At 42.6% G+C, this 20,617-nt stretch overlaps 1 protein-coding gene across 7 annotated transcripts in view; it reads left to right on the top strand.

Annotated features, from left to right (window-relative positions):
* LOC126084685 (zinc finger protein 420-like) overlaps nucleotides 1-19,835 on the top strand; it is a 69,357-nt gene extending 49,522 nt beyond the window's left edge. For 3 of the 7 annotated variants that reach the window (XM_049899332.1, XM_049899330.1, XM_049899333.1), the window contains exons 3-5: nucleotides 11,736-11,862; nucleotides 12,968-13,118; nucleotides 13,981-19,835. In XM_049899332.1, the coding sequence (XP_049755289.1) occupies nucleotides 11,736-11,862; nucleotides 12,968-13,118; nucleotides 13,981-16,720 (3,018 nt within the window). In that variant the 3' untranslated portion in view covers nucleotides 16,721-19,835. Of the gene's footprint in view, nucleotides 1-1,152; nucleotides 1,232-11,693; nucleotides 11,863-12,967; nucleotides 13,119-13,980 lie in introns of all 7 variants that reach the window. The other 4 variants (XM_049899331.1, XM_049899336.1, XM_049899334.1 and 1 more) reach the window with 4 other exon arrangements.
* Nucleotides 19,836-20,617: the final 782 nt, after the last annotated feature.

Below are 20,617 nucleotides of genomic sequence, written 5' to 3'. Positions count from 1 at the left end.
ACAAAATCCTCCACAATTGGACCAATAAGCAACATCATGATACAGGGAGAAAAGATTGACGTTGTCAGTGATCCACAATCAACGCCCATGGAAACAGCAGTCAGGAAATCAAACAACGTATTGCATTGGGCAAATCTGCTGCAAAAGACATCTTTAAAATGTTAAAAAAAAAAAAAAAAAGAAGCAAAGATGTTACTTTGAGGACTAAGGTGCAACTGACTGAAGCCAAGATGTTTTCAATTGCCTCATATGCATTCAAAAGCCAGAAAATGAATAAAGAAGACTGAAGAATTGATGCCTTTGAATTATGGTGTTGGCGAAGAATATTGCAGGAAGAATGACCAAGTTTCTTGGAAGAAATACAGCCAGGGTGCTCCTTGGAAGCAAGGATGATGAGACTTTGACTCATGTCCTTTGGACATGTTGTCAGGAGGGACCAGTCCCTGGACAAGGACATCATACTTGGTTAAGTAGAGGGTCAGTGAAAAAGAACACAACCCTTGATGAGATGGATTGACGCAATGGCTGCAACATTGGGCTAAACATAGTAACCATTGTGAGGATGGCACAGAACCTGCATTGTTAAGTTCTGTTGTACACGGTCTCGCTATGAGTTGGAATCCATTCAGTGGTCCATAACGACAACAACATAATTTCAGTTAATACTATTTTATTATAGCTTTGACACCAAAAAAAAATTTTTTTTTTTTAGTGAAGGTTTACATAGCAGTTTAGGTTCCTATTCAACAATTTCTACACAAATTGCTCAGTGACATTGGACACATTCTTTGTTATTCATGAACATTCCTAATATTTCTGTTCTGGTTGTTCCCTTTCTATTAATCTGGTTTCCCTACACCCTTACATTCTTATCTCTTTTTTAAAAAGTAGTTGTTGACTCTTTGGTCTCATATAGTTGATTTTTTTAATGGAGCACAGTGAGGCGATGTTCCTTATTTTGTGAGCCGGTCTGTTGTTTTAGCTAAAAGATGACCTCAGGGGCTAGTTTTGGGTCAAAGTTTAAAGACTATTTCAGGGCAACAGTCTTGGGAAGTTCTCCAGTCTCAACCAGTCCAGTAAGTCTGTTTGCTTTTTGGTTTTGTTTTTTAGGAATTTAACATTCTATTCCACATTTTTCTCCCATTCCATCAGGGTCCATCTATTATAGCTCGGATCAGAATGGCCGGAGTGGTAGCCAGGCACTGTCTTACCTGGTTCTTCCTGTTCTATGGTAGGTGAGGTCGTGCTTCATGTAGACCCTTAGTCCTGTAGACTAGGTTCTTCTTTGAGTCTTTGGTTTCCTTCTTTCTCTTTTGCTCCAGATGAATAGAAACAAATGGTTGTATCTTAGATGGCCACCCTCAAGCTTTTAAGACCCCATACACTAGTCACCAAACTAGGATATAGAACATAAACTTTATGAACTATATGTTGTTGTTGTTGTTAGGTGCCCTCGAGTGGGTTCTGACTCATGGCAACCTTGTGTACAGCAGAATGAAACACCATTGGGTCCTGAGGCATCCTCGCAGTCGTAATTATGCACGAGCCCATTGTTGCAGCCACTGTGTCGGTCCATCTCGTTGAGGGTCTTCGTCTTTCGCTGACCCTATACTTCACCAACCATGATGCCCTTTTCCGGGGACTGGTCCCACCTCATCACATGTCCAAAGTACGTGTGACGAAGTCCTGCCGTCCTTGCTTCTAAGGAGCATTCTAACTGTATTCCTTTAAAGACAAACTTCTTAGTTCTTTTGGCATAGCTTCCAGCGTCACAGCAGCACGCAAGCCCTCACAGTATGACGGACAGACAGATGTGTGGGGGTGTGAACTATATATACATATTATGCCAGCTGACCAGATGTCCCACAACACTTTGGTCCTGATTCTTCAAACCCAGGAACAAATCCCATGGAGTGTTTGGTTACACCTAAGAAGTATCCATATATATGACACTGAGTCCTTAATCCATAATCTCTATATTTTTTCATTTTGCCTCTTTTGAGCTTTCTGTAAATTTAATTATAATTGTGTTTGGTTTCTTCCATGACTTGTTTTCCTCAGAATGCTTTTGAGTGTCACATGTTGATGTCTGTAGCTCTAGCCTACTCATGTTGCTATGTATGCATGCTACCACTGTATGAGTGGGCCAGAATTTACTTACCCATTGTAGAGCTTACTTTAGGTTTTCTTTATGTTGAGGTGTAATCCATACTGAAAGCTGTAGTCTGATCTTCATCAGTAAGTGCTTCAAGTCATCTTCACTTCCATCGAGCAGGGGTGTGTCAGCTGCATATCGAAGGTTGTTAGTGGGTCTTCCTCTAGTCCTGATGCTGCGTTCTTCTTCATATAGTCCAGCTTCTCCGATTATTTGCTCAGCGTACAAATTGAATAAGTATGGTGAAAGAATACACACCTTTCTTGATCTTAAACCATCCAGTATCCCCTTGTTCTGTTCCAGTGACTGCCTCTGCTTGGTCTATGTTCTCATGAGCACAATTAAGTGTTCTGGATTTTCATTATCCTCAGTGTAATGCATAATTTGTTAATGATCCACGCATTCAAATACGTTTGCATAGTCAAGAAAACACAGGTAAACATCCTTCTGGTATTCTCTGGTTTCAGCCATGATCCATCTGACATCAGCAATGGTATCCCTTGTTCCACGTCCTCTTCTGAATCCAGCTTCAATTTCTGGCAGTTCCCCGCGGATATAGTGCTGCAACCGCTTATGAATGATCTTCAGCAAAATTTTACTTGTGTAATATTAATGATACTGTTCGATAATTTCCACATTCTTTTGGATGACCTTTCTTTGGAATCGATGCACTTGTGGATATCTCCCAGTCGGTTGGCCAGGTAGCTATCTTCTAAATTTCTTGGCATAGACAAATGTGCACCTCCAGTGCTGCATCTATTTGTTGAAATATATCAGTTGATGTTCCATAAATTCCTGGAGCCTTATCTTCCGCCAGTGCCTTCAGTGCAGCTTGGCCCTCTTCTGTCAGTACCATGAGTTCCTGATCATGTGCTACCTCCTGAAATGGTTGAACGTCACCGAATTCTTTTTGGTACAGTGACTCTGTGTATTCCTTCCATCTTCTTTTGATGCCTCTTGTATCATTTAATATTTTCCCTGTAAAATCCTTAAATATTGCAACTCAAGGCTTAAATTTTTTCTTCAGTTCTTTCAGCATCCCTTTTGGTTTTCTATCTCCAGGTCTTTGCACATGTCATTATCATACTTTGTCTTTTCAAGGTGCCCTTTGAAATCTTCTGTTTACCTCTATTATTTCATCATTTCTTCCTTTCGCTTTAGCTATTCGACACTCAAGAGGAAGTTTCAGAGTCTCTTCTGACATCCATTTTGGTCTTTTCTTCCTTTCCTGTCTTTTTAGTTGACCTTTTGCCCTCATATATGATGTCCTCAATGTCATTGAACAACTCGTCTGTTCTTTGGTCATTAGTGTTCGATGCGTCAAATCTATTATTTAGATGGTCTCTAAGTTCAGGTGAAGTATACTCAAGGTTGTAATTTGGCTCTTGTGGACTTGCTGTAATTTTCCTCAGTTTCAACTTGAACTTGCATATGAGCAGTTGACGGCCTGCTCTACAGTCGGCCCCTGGCCTTGTTCTGACAGATAATACTGAGCTTTTCCATCGTCTCTTTCCACAGATGTAGTCGATTTGATTCCTGTGTATTCCATCTGGTGAGGTCCATGTGTATAGTCGCCGTTTATGTTGCTGAAAAAACGTATTTGCAATGGAGAAGTCAGTGGACTTGCAAAATTCTGTCAGGCAATCTCCAGCGTCGTCTTTATCACTAAGGCCATATTTATCAACTACCATTCCTTTTTCTTTGCTTCCAACTTTCGCATTCCAATCATCAATGATTTTCAATGTGTTTTGATTGAATATTTGATCAGTTTCAGACTACAGAAGTTGGTAAAAATCTTCAATGTCTTCATCTTTGGCCTAAATAATAGTCATATTAACTGGTGTTTCCTGTAGGCATATGGATATTGTCCTATCACTGACAGTGTTGTACTTGGATAGATCTTGAAATGTTCTTTTTGATGATGAATGCAATACCATTCGCCTTCAATATGTCTTTTCCAGCATAGTACACCACATGATTGTCTGATTCAAAATGGCCAGTACCAGTGCATTTCAGCTCACTAATGTCTAGGATATTGATGCTTACGTGGTCCATTTCATTTTTGACAACTTCCAATTTTCCTAGTTTCATACTTCATACATTCCTTGTCATGTTATTGATGGGTGTTTGCGGCTGTTTCTTCTCATTTTCAGTCATGCCACATGAGCAAATTGAGGTCCTGAAAGCTTGACTCCATCACGTCATTGAGGGTCGACTCTACTTTGAGGAAGCAGTTTTTCCCTAGTCATCTTTTGAGTGCCTTCCAACCTGATGGGCTCGTCTTCTGGTGCTCTATCAGATAGTGTTCCGATACTATTCATAGGGTTTTCACTGGCTAATTTTTTCAGAAGTAGACTGCCAGGTCCTAGTCTTAGTCAGTAAGCTCCATTGAAACCTGTCCACCAAGGGTGACTCTGCTGGTATTTGAAATACTGGTGGTAAAGCTTCCAGAATCACAGTAACACTCTACCACCACAGTATGACAAACTTCGTTTATTTCAGTCTGTTTGGATGTCATTTAATAATGCTATATAATTTTCTCATTAGACTCTCTTATTAATAGCACTTCTTTTTGATGATTTTTATCCTTACTAAAAATGTGGTATCTTTTTAAAATTAATTTTTCAACTGCTAGGTGCTAGTATGTTGTTGTTGTTAGGTGCCGTCGAGTCGGCTCCGACTCATAGCGACCCCGTGCACAACAGAACGAAACACTGCCCGGTCCTGCGCCATCCTTACAATCGTTGTTATGCTTGAGCTCATTGTTGCAGCCACTGTGTCAATCCACCTCGTTGAGGGTCTTCCTCTTTTCCGCTGACCCTGTACTCTGCCAAGCATGATGTCCTTCTTCAGGGACTGATCCCTCCTGACAGCGTGTCCAAAGTATGTAAAATGCACTCTTGCCTTCCTGCTGCTAAGGAGCATTCTGGTTGTACTTCTTCCAAGACACATTTGTTCATTCTTTTGGCAGTCCATGGTATATTCAATATTCTTCGCCAGCCCCACAATTCAAAGGCGTCAACTCTTCTTCGGTCTTCCTTATTCATTGTACAGCTTTCACATGCATATGATGCGATTGAAAATACCCTGGCTTGGGTCAGGCGCACCTTAGTCTTCAGGATGACATCTTTGCTTTTCAACACTTTAAAGAGGTCCTTTGCAGCAGATTGGCCAAATGCAATGCGTCTTTTGATTTCTTGACTGCTGCTTCCATGGCTGTTGATTGTGGATCCAAGAAAAATGAAATCCTTGACAACTTCAATCTTTTCTCCATTTTATCATGATGTTGCTCATTAGTCTAGTTGTGAGGATTTTTATTTTCTTTATGTTGAGGTCTAATCCATACTAAAGGCTGTGGTCTTTGATCTTCATTGGTAAGTGCTTCAAGTCCTCTTCACTTTCAGCAAGCAAGGTTGTGTCATCTGCATAACACAGGTTGTCAATGAGTCTTCCTCCAATCCTGATGCCCCGTTCTTCTTCATATAGTCCAGCTTCTCGTATTATTTGTTCAGCATACAGATTAAATAGGTATGGTGAAAGAATACAACCCTGATGCACACCTTTCCTGACTTTAAACCTATCAGTATCCCCTTGTTCTTTCGGAACAATTGCCTCTTGATCTATGTAAAGGTTCCTCATGAGCACAATTAAGTGTTCTGGAATTCCCATTCTTCGCAGTGTTATCCATAGTTTGTTATGATCCACACAGTCAAATGCCTTTGCATAGTCCATAAAACACAGGTAAACATCCTTCTGGTATTCTCTGCTTTCAGCCAGGATCCATCTGACATCAGCAATGATATCTCTGGTTCCACGTCCTCTTCTGAAACCAGCCTGAATTTCTGGCAGTTCCCTGTCGATATACTGCTGCAGCCATTTTTGAATGATCTTCAGCAAAATTTTGCTTGCATATGATATTCATGATATTGTTCTATAATTTCCACATTCGGTTGGATCACGTTTCTTGAGAATAGGCATAAATATGGATCTCTTCCAGTCAGTTGGCCAGGAAGCTGTCTTCCATATTTCTTGGCATAGTAGAGTGAGCACCTCCAGCACTGCATCTGTTTATTGAAACATCTCAATTGATATTCCATCAATTCCCGGAGCCTTGTTTTTCGCCAGTGCCTTCAGAGCAGCTTGGACTTCTTCCTTCAGTACCATCAGTTCCTGATCATATGCCACCTCTTGAAATGGTTGAATATCAACTAATTCTTTTTGGTATAATGACTCTGTGTATTCCTTCCGTCTTCTTTTGATGCTTCCTGTGTTTTTCAGTATTTTCCCCATGGAATCCTTCACTATTGCAACTCGAGGCTTGAATTTTTTCTTCAGTTCTTTCAGCTAGAGAAATGCCGAGCGTGTTCTTCCCTTTTGGTTTTCCATCTCCAACTCTTTGCACATGTTATTATAATACTTTACTTTGTCTTCTCAAGAGGCCCTTTGAAATCTTCTGTTCAGTTCTTTTACTTCATCATTGGTGCTAGTATATATAAATGAAATATTTAAAATAAAGTTCACCTTCATATTTATTTTGTTATCTGAATATTCTCAGTACTAAAATCATCTGTACCATCTTTAAGAGTTCTACATATGCAATTATTTAACCTACATACATAGGTTGATGTGGTTTTTGTTAATCTTTGACATTCTTCTTTACTTTTTTTCTTCCTTTTTCTTTTTGGTATGTGTCAGCTACAACCTCTAGGATAATGTTGAGTAGGAATGGAATAATGGATACCCTTGTTTTTTATATGCTTTTACTAGAAAAATGTTGATGTCTTCAATATGTATGTTCTTTGATGTCCATTTTTTGTATATGCCAATTTTCATCATTTGTTGTCTGATAATGGCCATAACCTTATAACTTATCTCCTAGCTTTTACATGTGCCCCCACACAGGGTTCTTTAAATTCTTTAAAAACTGTTTGATCAAAGGCGTAAAATTGCAGTGCATTTTACTCAGATTAGAAGCCGGTGACTTTTCAGAAGCCAGCATGATCCCTGGAACCTGATATGCCCACTGGTTCCGATGCCCTCTCCAAATTCCTCTACTGTTACTCTCCAGCATCTCACTCTGCTCTGGTCATGTTGGGGCTTGGGGTCTCCCTAAAACATACCAGGCACACTCCCACCTTCTGGCTTGTGCTGGTGTTTCCTCCTCCTAGAATAGTCTCTTCTCAGCTATTCTTTGGGCGATTCCTTCACATCTTTCAAGTCTTAGATCATTCTTTCCAATGAATTCAGTTAATTATGCTGTTGAGACCATAGAGCACCTCACATAAGCACTCTGCTCCTGGGCTTCTGCTCTGGACTGATTCTCTGTGTTTGCCTGTGGTCCCTCCAGTTTGGGGGGCAGTGGCTTGCCCTGTGACCTCAATAGCCTCATTAGTTGAATTCATTGAAAGAATGCCCTGTGACCCCTGAATAGCCTAATTAATACTGCTACTTGCGTTGTCAGGGCTGTCAGTACTCCGCATTCCAGCAATTAGGTCTCGACAGTTAGTGAACCTGTGCCCTTGGGCAGTGACTTCACCAGTGCTTCTCTGCTTCTCGCCTCCCCACTGTGGTGAGACAGGAAGCCTGCAGGAGGCTAAGGATGGATATTCCACTACTCCAGGTTTGTTAGGCTGGGGTAAAAGTTTTGCTTCAGCGCAGGGGTGTGAAGCAGAAGAGAATGCTCTGGGTGAGTTTCAAAAAGGCTGCTTTTCCTCCAGCCCCTACTGGCAGCACAGGGGCATTTTTCTCTGATCTTCACACTGAAGACCTGGTAGGGTTCATGGAGATAAAATTCACAAAACTCTGTAAGTCCCCCTAAGATGGCCCCCTGGCATATTCAACCCCGAAGCTTGTCTACACCAAGCCTCCAGCAATTCCTCAGCTTTCCTTCTCTGGTCCAGATCCTAGCAGTGGTTTCTGCTCTGGAGCTCCTGCCCTAGAATGATTCTCTCTGTCTCCCTATGTGTCCCCTCAGTTTTGGGGGTGTAATTGAACACCTCTCGAGTTCTTGTCCTGTCCTATTAGCCAATTGAAATAAGATGGACACCAGTTGAAAGAGAAAGAGAAAGCAGCAAGTTTATTATCTGCACAGATAAGGAGCAACTTAGGGTCCAGCAACCAACTTGGGGACTTGGGAGTCTTTTATGGGGAGACTGATTCCAGGTCTTACAGCTCAGTCCCCCACAGCCCACCCATTCTTGGAATTCCCCTCCCCTGTCCAAGTTTGGGAGTCCAGCTCTCGAGTTGTCTTGGGCCGGGTGTACTGGTGGATGGACCTCTGGCTCCAGAACGGGCTCCAGGTGCAACGGTGGGCTGGTGGGTGGACTTCTGGGTCCAGAACGGGCTCCGGGTACAACGGTGGGGTGGTGGATGGACCTCTGGCTCCAGAATGGGCTCCAGGTGCAACGGTGGGCTGGTGGATGGACCTCTGGCTCCAGAATGGGCTCCAGGTGCAACGGTGGGCTGGTGGATGTACCGCTGGCTCCAGAACGGGCTCCGGGTGCAACGGTGGGCTGGTGGGTGGACTTCTGGGTCCAGAACGGGCTCCGGGTACAACGGTGGGGTGGTGGGTGGACCTCTGGGTCCGGAACGGGCTCCAGGTACAACGGTGGGCTGTCGGGTGGACCTCTGGCTCCAGAATGGGCTCCGAGTGCAACGGTGGGCTGGTAGATGTGCTCCCTCAGGAGTAGGGGAGTTCCCAGGTCAGGTTCCGGGCAGACTGCGTGGTTCCCAGGTCAGGTTCCGGGCAGGCCTGGGAGGTTCCCAGGTCAGGCTCCGGGCAGGCCTGGGAGGTTCCCAGGTCAGGCTCCGGGCAGGCATGGGAGGTTTCCAGGTCAGGCTCGGGGCAGGTGTGGGAGGTTCCCAGGTCAGGTTCCAGGCTGGCGTGGGTGGCCAGTTGGAGCTGGTTCTCAAGGTGCAGGCTTCTGGCCTGAAAATGTTGCTAAGAAAATGTTGCCTAGGGCATATCAGAGGTTAGTCATGAAGAACAGTAAGTTGCTAATGACCTTTTCACTTTGTGAATAACCAGAGTATCCTCCCTTTCCCATGTGTGAAGGTCAATGGTGGTCTTTGACTCATGTGCCTCTACATTGGGAGTTGTTGAAGTCAACGAGCATATGAAATTTGTTTTCAGAATTATCACAGAGCTCTTCAAAGTTTTTAGAATTGAAAGTACGGTTTTTTTTCCCTTAACATCCAGGTTTCGCTTGCTAGTATTTCCTAAAATGATTATTTTGCTTTCCCTGAACTAACTCACTGAAGATAAGTGCTTGTGTCACTGCTTCTCCCCTGAGTGTGCTGCACTTTTCATAGAACTTACACCACGTGACGTTATGTCATTGTTGTTAGTTACTGTGGAGTCAGTTTCAGCCAGTAGAGACCCTATGTGTGCAGAGTAGACCTGCTCCATAGGGTTAAGGCTGTGACCTCTCAGAGCAGATTGCCTGGCCTGTCTTCAGAGGAACCTCTGGGTGGCTTTGAACTGCTAGCCTTTTGACTAGCTATAAAACGCTTAACTGTTTGTGCCACCTGGGGGACTTGACATCTTTCATTTATTTACTGCCTGCACCCAAAAAAGTTATGATCTATGTGCGTCCTGATTTTTTCTGTTTTGTTCAGTACTGTATCTGCTTTGCCCATGTCAATATTACTAAATCAATGTTAATAAATGAAAGAGCCAGATGTAAGAGCCTGAAGGGACGCTGTCTTGCCTGAGACATGGGCTTTGCCAGAAGGAGATCCAGGTTGTCTGAATTGAATGGAACATTTCCTTTGTTTCCTCTCCCTACTACCCAGCAGGGCTCAGATCATCCTTGTAACTGAGGATTAACAGCCAGAATACTGAGCGCATTGTAGGTGTATGCACAGAAATGTATTTGTCAGGAGTTTAGTCTTAGACACATTGACCTGCATTCTGACCCTGGCTCAGCAAGGTACCACTCGGTCAACACTGAGCATGTGATCAATTGATTATAACTTCCCTCAGCTGTGACCTGTTTGAAGCAATATTGGCTTAGGAGAGGCATGAGGAATAAATGAGCCAGTGTGTCGAAAGCATTTTTCAAATCCCTTCAGATATTGGAGTTACTCAGTAAATGCAACATTTCTTATCGTTAATGTATTGTAGGGCTGGAAGTTAGGGTTTTTGATGGCCTTTAAATATGTAACCTGGCCCACTGCAGTGGAGAGTTTTGATTGTGGCACTGGATCAAAGTTTGCTGTGACGGTATAATACCAGGATTGATTAGGAATGACCTTGACAGCTCCCTTCACCCCACAGTCTTTCTGTTCTACAGCTGATGGGCTGTTCAGTGCACTGTTGGCATCAGAAGTGCAGAGTAGCAGTGTTTTGTCTCTTAACTAAATGTGGAAATCAAAGGGTTGGTGCTGTTCCACAGTGTCAGTCCTACAGCCCAGAGGATGCCAGTGGTCAGGGTTTAGGTAGTCATGCTTGTGTGCCTTCCAAGGACTACAAAAGTGAGAAAATTTTGGAGTGGAGAATCTAGAGGGTTGGTGTGTAAGGCTTTCTTTCCTAGGATATACGAGCAGTTTAATAGCTGAATCCCCTGCACTTCAGTGAACTTACTAGAAAGTGAGAATCTTAACCTCGTGTTCACAGTCAGCAAACACAAGGGTCTGCTGTTCTGGTTCTTCAGAGATTGGGCTCTGTGTCATCTTGTAACATTAGTGTGTGTTCGTGTGGGTGCCTGGGTGTCTGTCTGTTGAGGGAACAGTCACTAATAATTGCTCTGCAGTAGCTTTGGGTCTCAAAGTTTGAAAATTGTGATGATATCTGGATTATCTTGTTTCCTGTCTCTCACCTGAGCTCTGTTTGCCTTTTCATTACCCTTGCCTGTCTCCATGAAGGGACAGAGTGCATGACAGCGCAGCTATAGAGTTACTGAAAAGTAGATGACAGACATGTAAAAATTCATAATTCCCCAAAATAATATTCTCTGTTCAGTAGGTGGTCCTGTCAGCTCTTGATCACCTGGAGTTCTTTAAGAAAAGCTCAGGGCCTTGGGTTTCTGGTTTGGTCAGGCCACTGGTCCCTCCCATGGCTGGTGAGGGGCCAGAGGAAAAACCTCCAGTCCTGCAGTGTTTCCCAATTGTTAATATCTCATCCTGCTTTCACCCCATGCTTCATGTTTTCTTAAATATCCTGGTGGGTCCTGTGCAAGGAGGCAAACTTTTTTTTTTCCCCACAACTAAGAGACGATCTGAATGTGGGAATAAGGCTTTCATTGTAGAGCTTTTCTCTGATTTATGCTGTGTGTTCTGACTGTCGTAGACCATAAAGGTAGAGAGGAATCAGACTCCAGTCAAACTGGAGAGATAAGTCCATTGTGTTGGAAGTATTGTTAAGTGCCTGAGACAGCATGCAGTCAGTGAGGAAGTGAATGCAGACAGTGAAGGGATGAGACTGATGGCTGAACCCTAGATTAGGTCTTAGTAGAACACAGAGCCCTGTGTCAAATCCCCATGAAATCTCAGTTCCCCAGAATTGTCAGCCTCACCTTTCATTTCACACACTTTGTAGTGCATGGTACCTTGCTGAACCAGAATATGTGGGACATTTTAGGACTCAGTGACTGGTGAGGATGTGGCTGTGGACTTTACCCAGGAAGAGTGGGCACTGCTGGATCTTTCTCAGAGGAAACTCTACAAAGATGTGATGATGGAAACCTTCAGAAACCTGGCCTCAGTAGGTATGGATGGCTTCATTTTCCTTTAAATTTATTCTTAATGACCAAATATGTCATATCATCGATATTACACGAATACGTGGGCCAAGGAATGAGAATACATTGCTAAATAAGACAATATAATCATTTGCTCCCTGGAGCATGCACATCCTGGCTTCCTCACAAATACAAAGCTTTGTGTGTTAAACTGACTTCTCATTTCAATTTTGGTTAAAAGTCTTAAGGCCCTTTAAATGTTGTAAGTGTGAGCATTGATTTCCGGGGTTTCTTTGGTTAACAGAAGAGAATATTTGTGGTCCGGAACCTTGTAAACAGCCTTACTGTGTTTATTACAAGTTTGACATGATTTTGCTACTAGTAAATTCATACCCACCCATCTCCAGAGACCCTGAAGACCAAAGTGTTGGCTCAGTGTCAGGGAAGTGTTAATTGCTCTTCCCTGTCTTCCCCCATGATATACCTTTCTCCATGAACACCAATGCAGCTGCACCTGTGTGTTCTCCCAGAGTAGCTAGAGGAAGACCTAAGTGCTCATTGCGCTGCCCTGTCTTAGGTCATGGTATGCCTTTCTCCATGAGCACCATGTCAGCTGCACCCATGTGTTCTCCCAGAGTAGCAAGAGGAAGACCTGAAGAGAGTGGCACTCATCCAGGGCCACTGTTTCAGGGCACCAGGAGGCAAGAATCCTTTGAAGGACCAGGCCTGCATGGAGGGAATGAGATTTGAATAAATCAGTTAGAAAAAGCCTCTTTGGGGTTGAGGAATATTGTACTTCACAGATACTTGAGCTTACTTTTCTGACTTCCCTCAACCCTGACACATCTGTATTCATGGAGGAAGACTGGCCCCTTTTCCTGTTTTAGTGTTCCGTGTGCACTGTGTTCAGTACCTCTCTACTCTATTCATCTGATTACACCCCATTTATGTCACCGTCACTCTCTATCGTCATGGAAGTACTTCCTAGAAAATTGCTTTTTGACCATTGCGAATGTACTGAAACACCAAAATGTGTTAAAGTCTTTCTTGTCTCACAGCTAACTTTTCCCTCTGAGTAATTTCATTCCTTTTTGTTTCATGTTGTGACCCTCAACTTAAATCTTTGGGTCAGTTTCTCGAAACATTAATGATGGAGAAAAGCTATCCAGTGAAAATAGGATAGTACGATTCATGAAAAATGACACCTGGTCCTTCATGGTAGGAGAAATCTGTGAATTGCATGGCATTGAAGATCAGGATAACAACCAGAAAACACATGTGAGGTGAGTGTCATTCACTCGAGAGTCAGCAGTGCTTCAGGAGAGAGGCTTAAGGTATCATGTTATTAAAATATTTATGAGGAGCCCAGGTGGCACAAATAGTTAAGCACTGGACTGCTAACCAAAAAATTGGTAATTCGAACCTACCCAGTGGCTCCGTGAGAGAAGTACCTGGCAATCTGCTCCTGTAATAATTATAGCCAAGAAAATCCTGTGTGTGTGTGGGTATAAACTAAATGCTGTTGAGTCAATTCTGACTCATAGCAACTCTACAGGGCAGAGTAGAACTGCCCTATAGGGTTTCCATCTTTATGAAAGCAGACTGCCACATCTTTCTCGAGTCTATTCCAACTCGTGGCAGTGCTGCTGGGTTGGTTTTAACCACCAGCCTTTAGGTTCTAGTCGAGCACAAACTCTTTGTGCCATCCAGGTATCTTATAAACCCAAAAACCAAACCCATTGCTGTCGAGTTGATTCCAATTCATAGCTACCCCATAGGACAGAGTAGAACTGCCCCATAGGGTTTCCAAGGAGCAGCTGGTGGGTTTGAACTGTCAGCCTTTTGGGTAGCAGCCAAGTTCTTAACCACTGTGCCACCAAGGCTCCAGGTGCCTGCTCAAATGCTGTGTGTACACACAACTTTCGCAGTATAGCATTTTCATCAATGTGAGTCAGGTATTGGATATTTGAAACGTATTTCACTTATATACATTGCAGAAGGTCCCATATTTTAGAAATACAGTGAAAATAACGGTAGCATCTCTGCCAGATGATTTAGTCTATGAAACATGAGACAATTCAGGGCAAAAAAGTGCATGATTACTGTATGTGGTAATGGTGAAATGGTAACATTTGTATCCAACAGTGTGCTGCCTATTTTTAACAGACAGCGTGTGATAGAGAACCTCTGTGTAAGTAATGAAGACAATCAGTGTGGACAGACCTTCAGCCAGATTCCAAATCTTTCTGTGCTCAATAGAACTCCCATGGAAGCATATTCTTCTGAATTCCTTGAGTGTGGACAATCTTTGACGGATCATCAATCATTTAAGCACCCTATCAGATCTCACTCTGGATGCAATGCCTCTCAGCCTAAGGAATGTGGAGAAGCCTGCAGTTGTCCCTCTTACCTCAGCACTCCTGTGAGAATACTTACTGGAGAGAAGCCCTATGAATGTAAGAAATTTGGGAAAGCCTTTTGTCAGTCTTCAGACCTCATACATATGAGAACTCACAGTGGAGACAGGCTTTATAAATGTAAGGAATGTGGCAAAGCCTGTCATCATTCCTCACACCTCACTAGACATACGAGTACACATAGTGGAGAGAGGCCTTATCAGTGTAAGGAATGTGGGAAAGCTTTCAGTTGGCCATCAAATACCACTACACATGTAAGAGCTCACAGTAGAGAGAAGCCTTATGAATGTAAGGAATGTGGGAAAGCCTTTAGTGTCTTCTCAGACTTAACTAAACATATGAGAATTCACAATGGGGAGAGGCCTTATGAATGTAAGGAATGTGGCAAAGCCTTTACTTGCTCTTTAAGCTTCACTAACCATATGAGAATTCACAATGGGAAGAGGCCTTATGAATGTAAAGAATGTGGCAAAGCCTTTTGTCATTCCTCACACCTCACTACATGTATGAGTACTCACAGTGGAGAGAGGCCTTATGAATGTAAGGAATGTGACAAATTCTTCAGTAGCTCCTCAGACTTAACTAAACATATAAGAATTCACAATGGGGAGAAGCCCTATGAATGTAAGGAATGTGGCAAAGCCTTGAGTTGCTCTTCAAGCTTCACTAAACATATGAGAATTCATAATGGAGAGAGGCCTTATGAATGTAAAGAATGTGGGAAAGCCTTTAGTTGGCCATCAATCCTCACTACACATACAAGAACTCACAGTGGAGAGAAGCCTTATGAGTGTAAGGAATGTGGGAAAGCCTTTAGTTGCTCTTCAAGCTTCACTAAACATATGAGAATTCACAGTGGAGAGAAGCCTTATGAGTGTAAGGAATGTGGCAAATCCTTTAGTTCCTCCTCAAACTTAACTAAACATATGAGAATTCACAATGGGGAGAGGCCTTATAGATGTAAGGAATGTGGCAAAGCCTTTCGTCATTCCTCAGACCTCACTACACATATGAGAATTCACAATGGAGAGAGGCCTTATGAATGTAAGGAATGTGGGAAAGGCTTTACTTGGCCATCACACCTCACTGCCCATATAAGAACTCACAGTGGAGAGAGGCCTTATGAATGTAAGGAATGTGGCAAATCATTTAGTTGCTCCTCAAACTTAACTAAACATATGAGAATTCACAATGGGGAAAGGCCTTATGAATGTAAGGAATGTGGCAAAGCCTTTTGTCATTTCTCAGACCTCACTACACATATGAGAATTCACAGTGGAGAGAGGCCTTATGAATGTAAGGAATGTGGGAAAGCCTTCAGTTGGCCGTCACACCTCACTAAACATACAAGAATTCACAGTAGAGAGAGGCCTTATGAATGTAAGGAATGTGGAAAAGCCTGTCGTAATTCCTCACACCTCACTAGACATATGAGTACTCATGGTGGAGAGAGGCCTTATAAATGTAAAGAATGTGGAAAAGCCTTTAGTTGGCCATCAATCCTCACTACACATACAAGAACTCACAGTGGAGAGAAGCCTTATGAGTGTAAGGAATGTGGGAAAGCCTTTAGTTGCTCTTCAAGCTTCACTAAACATATGAGAATTCACAGTGGAGAGAAGCCTTATGAGTGTAAGGAATGTGGCAAATCCTTTAGTTCCTCCTCAAACTTAACTAAACATATGAGAATTCACAATGGGGAGAGGCCTTATGAATGTAAGGAATGTGGCAAAGCCTTTCGTCATTCCTCAGACCTCACTGCACATATGAGAATTCATGGTGGAGAGAGGCCTTATGAATGTAAGGAATGTGGGAAAGCCTTTACATGGCCATCACACCTCACTGCCCATATAAGAACTCACAGTGGAGAGAGGCCTTATGAATGTAAGGAATGTGGCAAATCATTTAGTTGCTCCTCAAACTTAACTAAACATATGAGAATTCATAGTGGGGAGAGGCCTTATGAATGTAAGGAATGTGGGAAAACCTTTTGTCACTCCTCAGACCTCACTACACATACGAGATTTCACAGTGGAGAGAGGCTTTATGAATGTAAGGAATGTGGGAAAGCCTTCAGTTGGCCATCACACCTCACTAAACATATAAGAATTCACACTGGAGAGAGGCCTTATGAATGTAAGGAATGTGGCAAATTGTTTAGTTGCTCCTCACACCTCACTACACATATGAGTACTCACAGTGGAGAGGGGCCTTATCGATGTAAAGAATGTGACAAAGCCTTTAGTTGCTCCTCACACCTCACTACACATATGAGCACTCACAGTGGAGAGAGGCCTTATGAATGTAGGAAATGTGGCAAAGCCTTTAGATGCTCCTCATACTTAACTAGCCATATGAGTACTCACAGTGGAGAGAGGCCTTATGAATGTAAGGTATGTGGCAAAGCCTTTCGTCGTTCTTCACACCTCACTAGACATATGAGAACTCACAGTGGAGGGAGACCTTAAGAATTAGTTCATTCATAGTGCTGTGATTTCAAACAGCAAATTTCTGAAAGTCTCTGATTAGAGAACAAAGTTTCTCAGTGACTAAGAGAACAACAGAAACTCATACAAAGGGCCATTAGAGCTACTTTGTTTCTTTGGATAAAATAACTGTTTTCATGGTAACTGTTTTTGTCTTTATTAGTGTTCATTTATCCAGTTCCATGAACAGCTGGACAGATATTTACTTCCTCAGTCCATATTGAATTTTACCTTCTTTGGGTATTAGAAATAAGGCTGCAGTGAGTAGCTTGAGCATATGTGGTATTGTGTTTTTTAATGTTTTTAATTGATGTTAATTTGCATGCAATAAAATGCACTGATCTTGTATTTGGATTGAGGTTTTGTTTTGTTTTCATGTATAAAGTCTTCTATTCCAGCTGTCCCCACTGTAAAGTATTTTGCCATTTGTAATTAGTAAATTTCTCATAGGGAGGTACTTTGAGACTATACAAATTTCTGTTTTTCATCTTTTGTCACTAATTTTAGATCCACTGATAATTATTACCTGCAACCATTATTACTGTGGTGTTTACCAAATGGTGATTTTTCTCTTCCAAGCATTCATTCTAGACTTATTAATTGGAATTCTACTGTGAGAAATAGCTTTGCTTTCTCCCCCACCTTCTTTACTTGTTAAATTGTTTATATCAGTATAGGCTAATGAATATTAGTATTTTTTGTTTTCTTAAATTGTCACAGATTTGGTTATTAGAAGCTGCCTTAAGTAGGTTCCTGTACATTTTTTTTTAATTATTTTCTGACAGTGTCCCAGGCTCATCTTGGACTTTTGCATCAACCCTGAAATCAGCCTCATAAAAATAAAATTGTTACATCCTGAATGTGTGTGCATCCATGTGGTGTAGGAGCAGCCCCTGGTGCCCTCTGATGGGGAGAGACTTGAGGTAGGGCCCAGCGTAGTTGATTGTCACCATCCAGGAGCAGAGCAGGTTGTGGGGAGAAGAGGCATTCCACTGTCTGAATTTCTGGGCCTTTTGACTCTGACCCTTTGGAACTCACCGCCCCACCCCCCGCCCAGCAATGAAACAGGACCCATTTCATCTGTGAACACTCTTCTCTAGGCTCTGCTCCAGTGAGCAAGCAGCCTGCCCTCTGCATCCACATGTGTGCAGTCTCGTCACTTCCTCAGGGAACAGGAGGCTCTGGGGTTCTAACACGTGTATGAACAGAGGAGGCCAAGGCAGAGTTTGGGGAATGGATGTGCACGTGTGCGCTGGAGCTCAGGAGGGCTGGTGGGCGTTTTACTTCTGCCTCAAAATGGCATGAGTCTTTGGCCGATCATCATGTGTAAATCTCCTGACACATCACCTGATGGTACGTTGTTGTCGTTAGGTGCCGTTGAGTCCATTTTGACTAATAGCAAATCTGTGTATGACGAAACACTGCCCTGCCCTGCACCATCCTCACAATCATTGTTGTGTTTGAGTCCATAGCTGGAGCCACTGTGTCAGTCTATCTTGTCGAAGGTCCTCCTCTCTTTCGCCAATCCTCTACTAAGCATGATGTCCTCCCCCAGGACTGGTCCCTCCTGATAACATGTCCAGTAGTACCTTGTTAGGCTGTGCTTATCAAGTGGTGAAGAGCCAAACCTCTTAAAATCTGTATTTTTCTTTTTTGCATGTAGTTCAAGAAGTTTAGGTTTTAAACATATGGTTCTGATGTTTACTTTTAATATCAGTGATACAGTCCCTAGCACTTCAAAGCCCTTCTGTCTATGGGCAGGTATTTCATGGAGCCTAGTCTCTGAGAGAAGCCCTGGTGGTGCAGTGGTAAAGTGCTCTGCTGTTAGCCAGAAGGTCAGTGGTTCAAACCCACCAGGTGCTCTGTGGGAAAATGATGTGGCAGTCTGCTTCCATGAAGATTTACAGCCTTGGAAACCTTATGGGACAGTTCTCCTCTGTCCTGTAGGGTCACTGTGAGTCTGAATTGACTCGACGGCAATGGGTCGTGATTTTTTTGTTTTAGTCTCTGTGAGTAACCACCTGTTTGTCACTTTATTGTCCTGTGGTGGCTTGCATGTTGCCATGATGCTGGAAGCTATGCCACCAGTTTCCCTTTTTATCATGATGTGGCTTCTTGGTCCCATGGTGAGGATTTTTGTTTTCTCTATGTTGAGGTGTAATCCATACTGAAGGCTGTGGTCTTTGATCTCATCAGTAAGTGCTTCAAGTCCTCTTCACTATCAGAATGCAAGGTTGTGTCATCTGCATAATGCAGGTTGTTAACGAGTCTTTCTCCAATTCTGATGCCCCGTTCTTCATATAGTCCAGCTTCTTGAATTATTTGTTCAGCATACAGATTGAGTAGGTATGGTGAAAGGATACAAACCTCACTTACACCTTTCTTGACTTTAAACCATGCAGTATCCTCTTGTTCTGTTCAAACGACTGCCCCTTGATCTATGTACAGGTTCCTCATGAGCACAACTAAATGTTCTGGAATTCCCATTCTTTGCAATGTTATCCATAATTTCGTATGATCCACACAGTCGAATACCTTTGCATAGCCAGTAAAACACAGGTAAACATCTTTCCGGTGTTCTCTGCTTTCAGCCGAGATTCATCTGACATCAGCAATGATACCCCTGGTTCCTGGTCCTCTTCTGAATCTGGCTTGAATTTCTGGCAGTTCCTGTTGATACACTGCTGCAGCCACTTTTGAATGATCTTCAGCAAAATTTTACTTGCATGTGATATTAATGATATTGTTCAATAATTTCTGCATTCAGTAGGATCACCTTTCTTGGGAATAGGCATAAATACAGATCTCTTCTAGTCGGTTGGCCAGGTAGCTATCTTCCAAATTTCTTGGCATAGACGAGTGAGTACTTCCAGTGCTGCATCTGTTTGTTGAAACATCTCAGTTGGTATTCCCTCAATTCCTGGAGCCTTGTTTTTCACCAGTGCCTTCAGTACAGCTTGGACTTCTTCCTTCAGTACCATTGTTTCTTGCTCATATGGTACCTTCTCAGATGGTTGAGCATCGACCAATTCTTTTTGGTACAGTGACTCTATTCTTTTCATCTTATTTTGATGCTTTCTGAGTCGTTTAATATTATCCCCACAGAGTCCTTCAGTATTGCAACTTGAGGCTTGAATTTTTTTTTCTTCAGTTCTTTCAGCTGGATAAATGCAGAATGTCTTCTTCCCTTTTGGTTTTCCATCTCCAGTTCTTTGCACATGTTATTATAATACTTTGTCTTCTTGAGCCACCCTTTGAAATCTTCTGTTCAGTTCTTTTACTTCATCATTTCTTCCCTTTCGCTTTAGCTACTTGGCATTCAAGAGCAAGTTTCAGAGTCTCTTCTGACATCCATTTTGGTCTTTTCTTTCTTTCCTGTCTTTTCAGTGACCTCTTGCTTTCTTCATATATGATGTCCTTGATGTCGTTCCACAGCTCGTTTGAGCTTCAGTCATTAGTGTTCAGTGAGTCAAATCTATTCTTGAGATGATCTCTAAATTCAGGTGGGATATATTCAAGGTCGTACTTTGGCTCCCCTGGCCTTGTTCTGACTGATGATATTGAGCTTTTCCATCGTCTCTTTCCACATATGTCGCCAGTTTGATTCCTGTGTATTCCATCTGATGAGATCCACGTGTACGGTCACCGTTGATGTTGTTGAAAAAAGTATTTTCAATGAAGAAGTCACTAGTCTTGCAGAATTCTATCATGCGATCTCTGACATCATTTCTGTCACCAAAGCCATATTTTCCAACTACCAGTCCTTCTTTGTTTCTAACTTTCGCTTTCCAATCACCAGTTATTATCAATGCATCCTGATTACATTTTAGATCAATTTTATACTGCAGAAGTTGGTAAAAATCTTGAGTTTCTTCATCG

The sequence above is a fragment of the Elephas maximus genome, chromosome 10, assembly GCF_024166365.1.
Source record: "Elephas maximus indicus isolate mEleMax1 chromosome 10, mEleMax1 primary haplotype, whole genome shotgun sequence".
Classification (NCBI taxonomy): domain Eukaryota; kingdom Metazoa; phylum Chordata; class Mammalia; order Proboscidea; family Elephantidae; genus Elephas; species Elephas maximus.
Note: the sequence above shows the minus strand (reverse complement) of the source record. Positions and strands in the feature narration are given on the sequence as shown.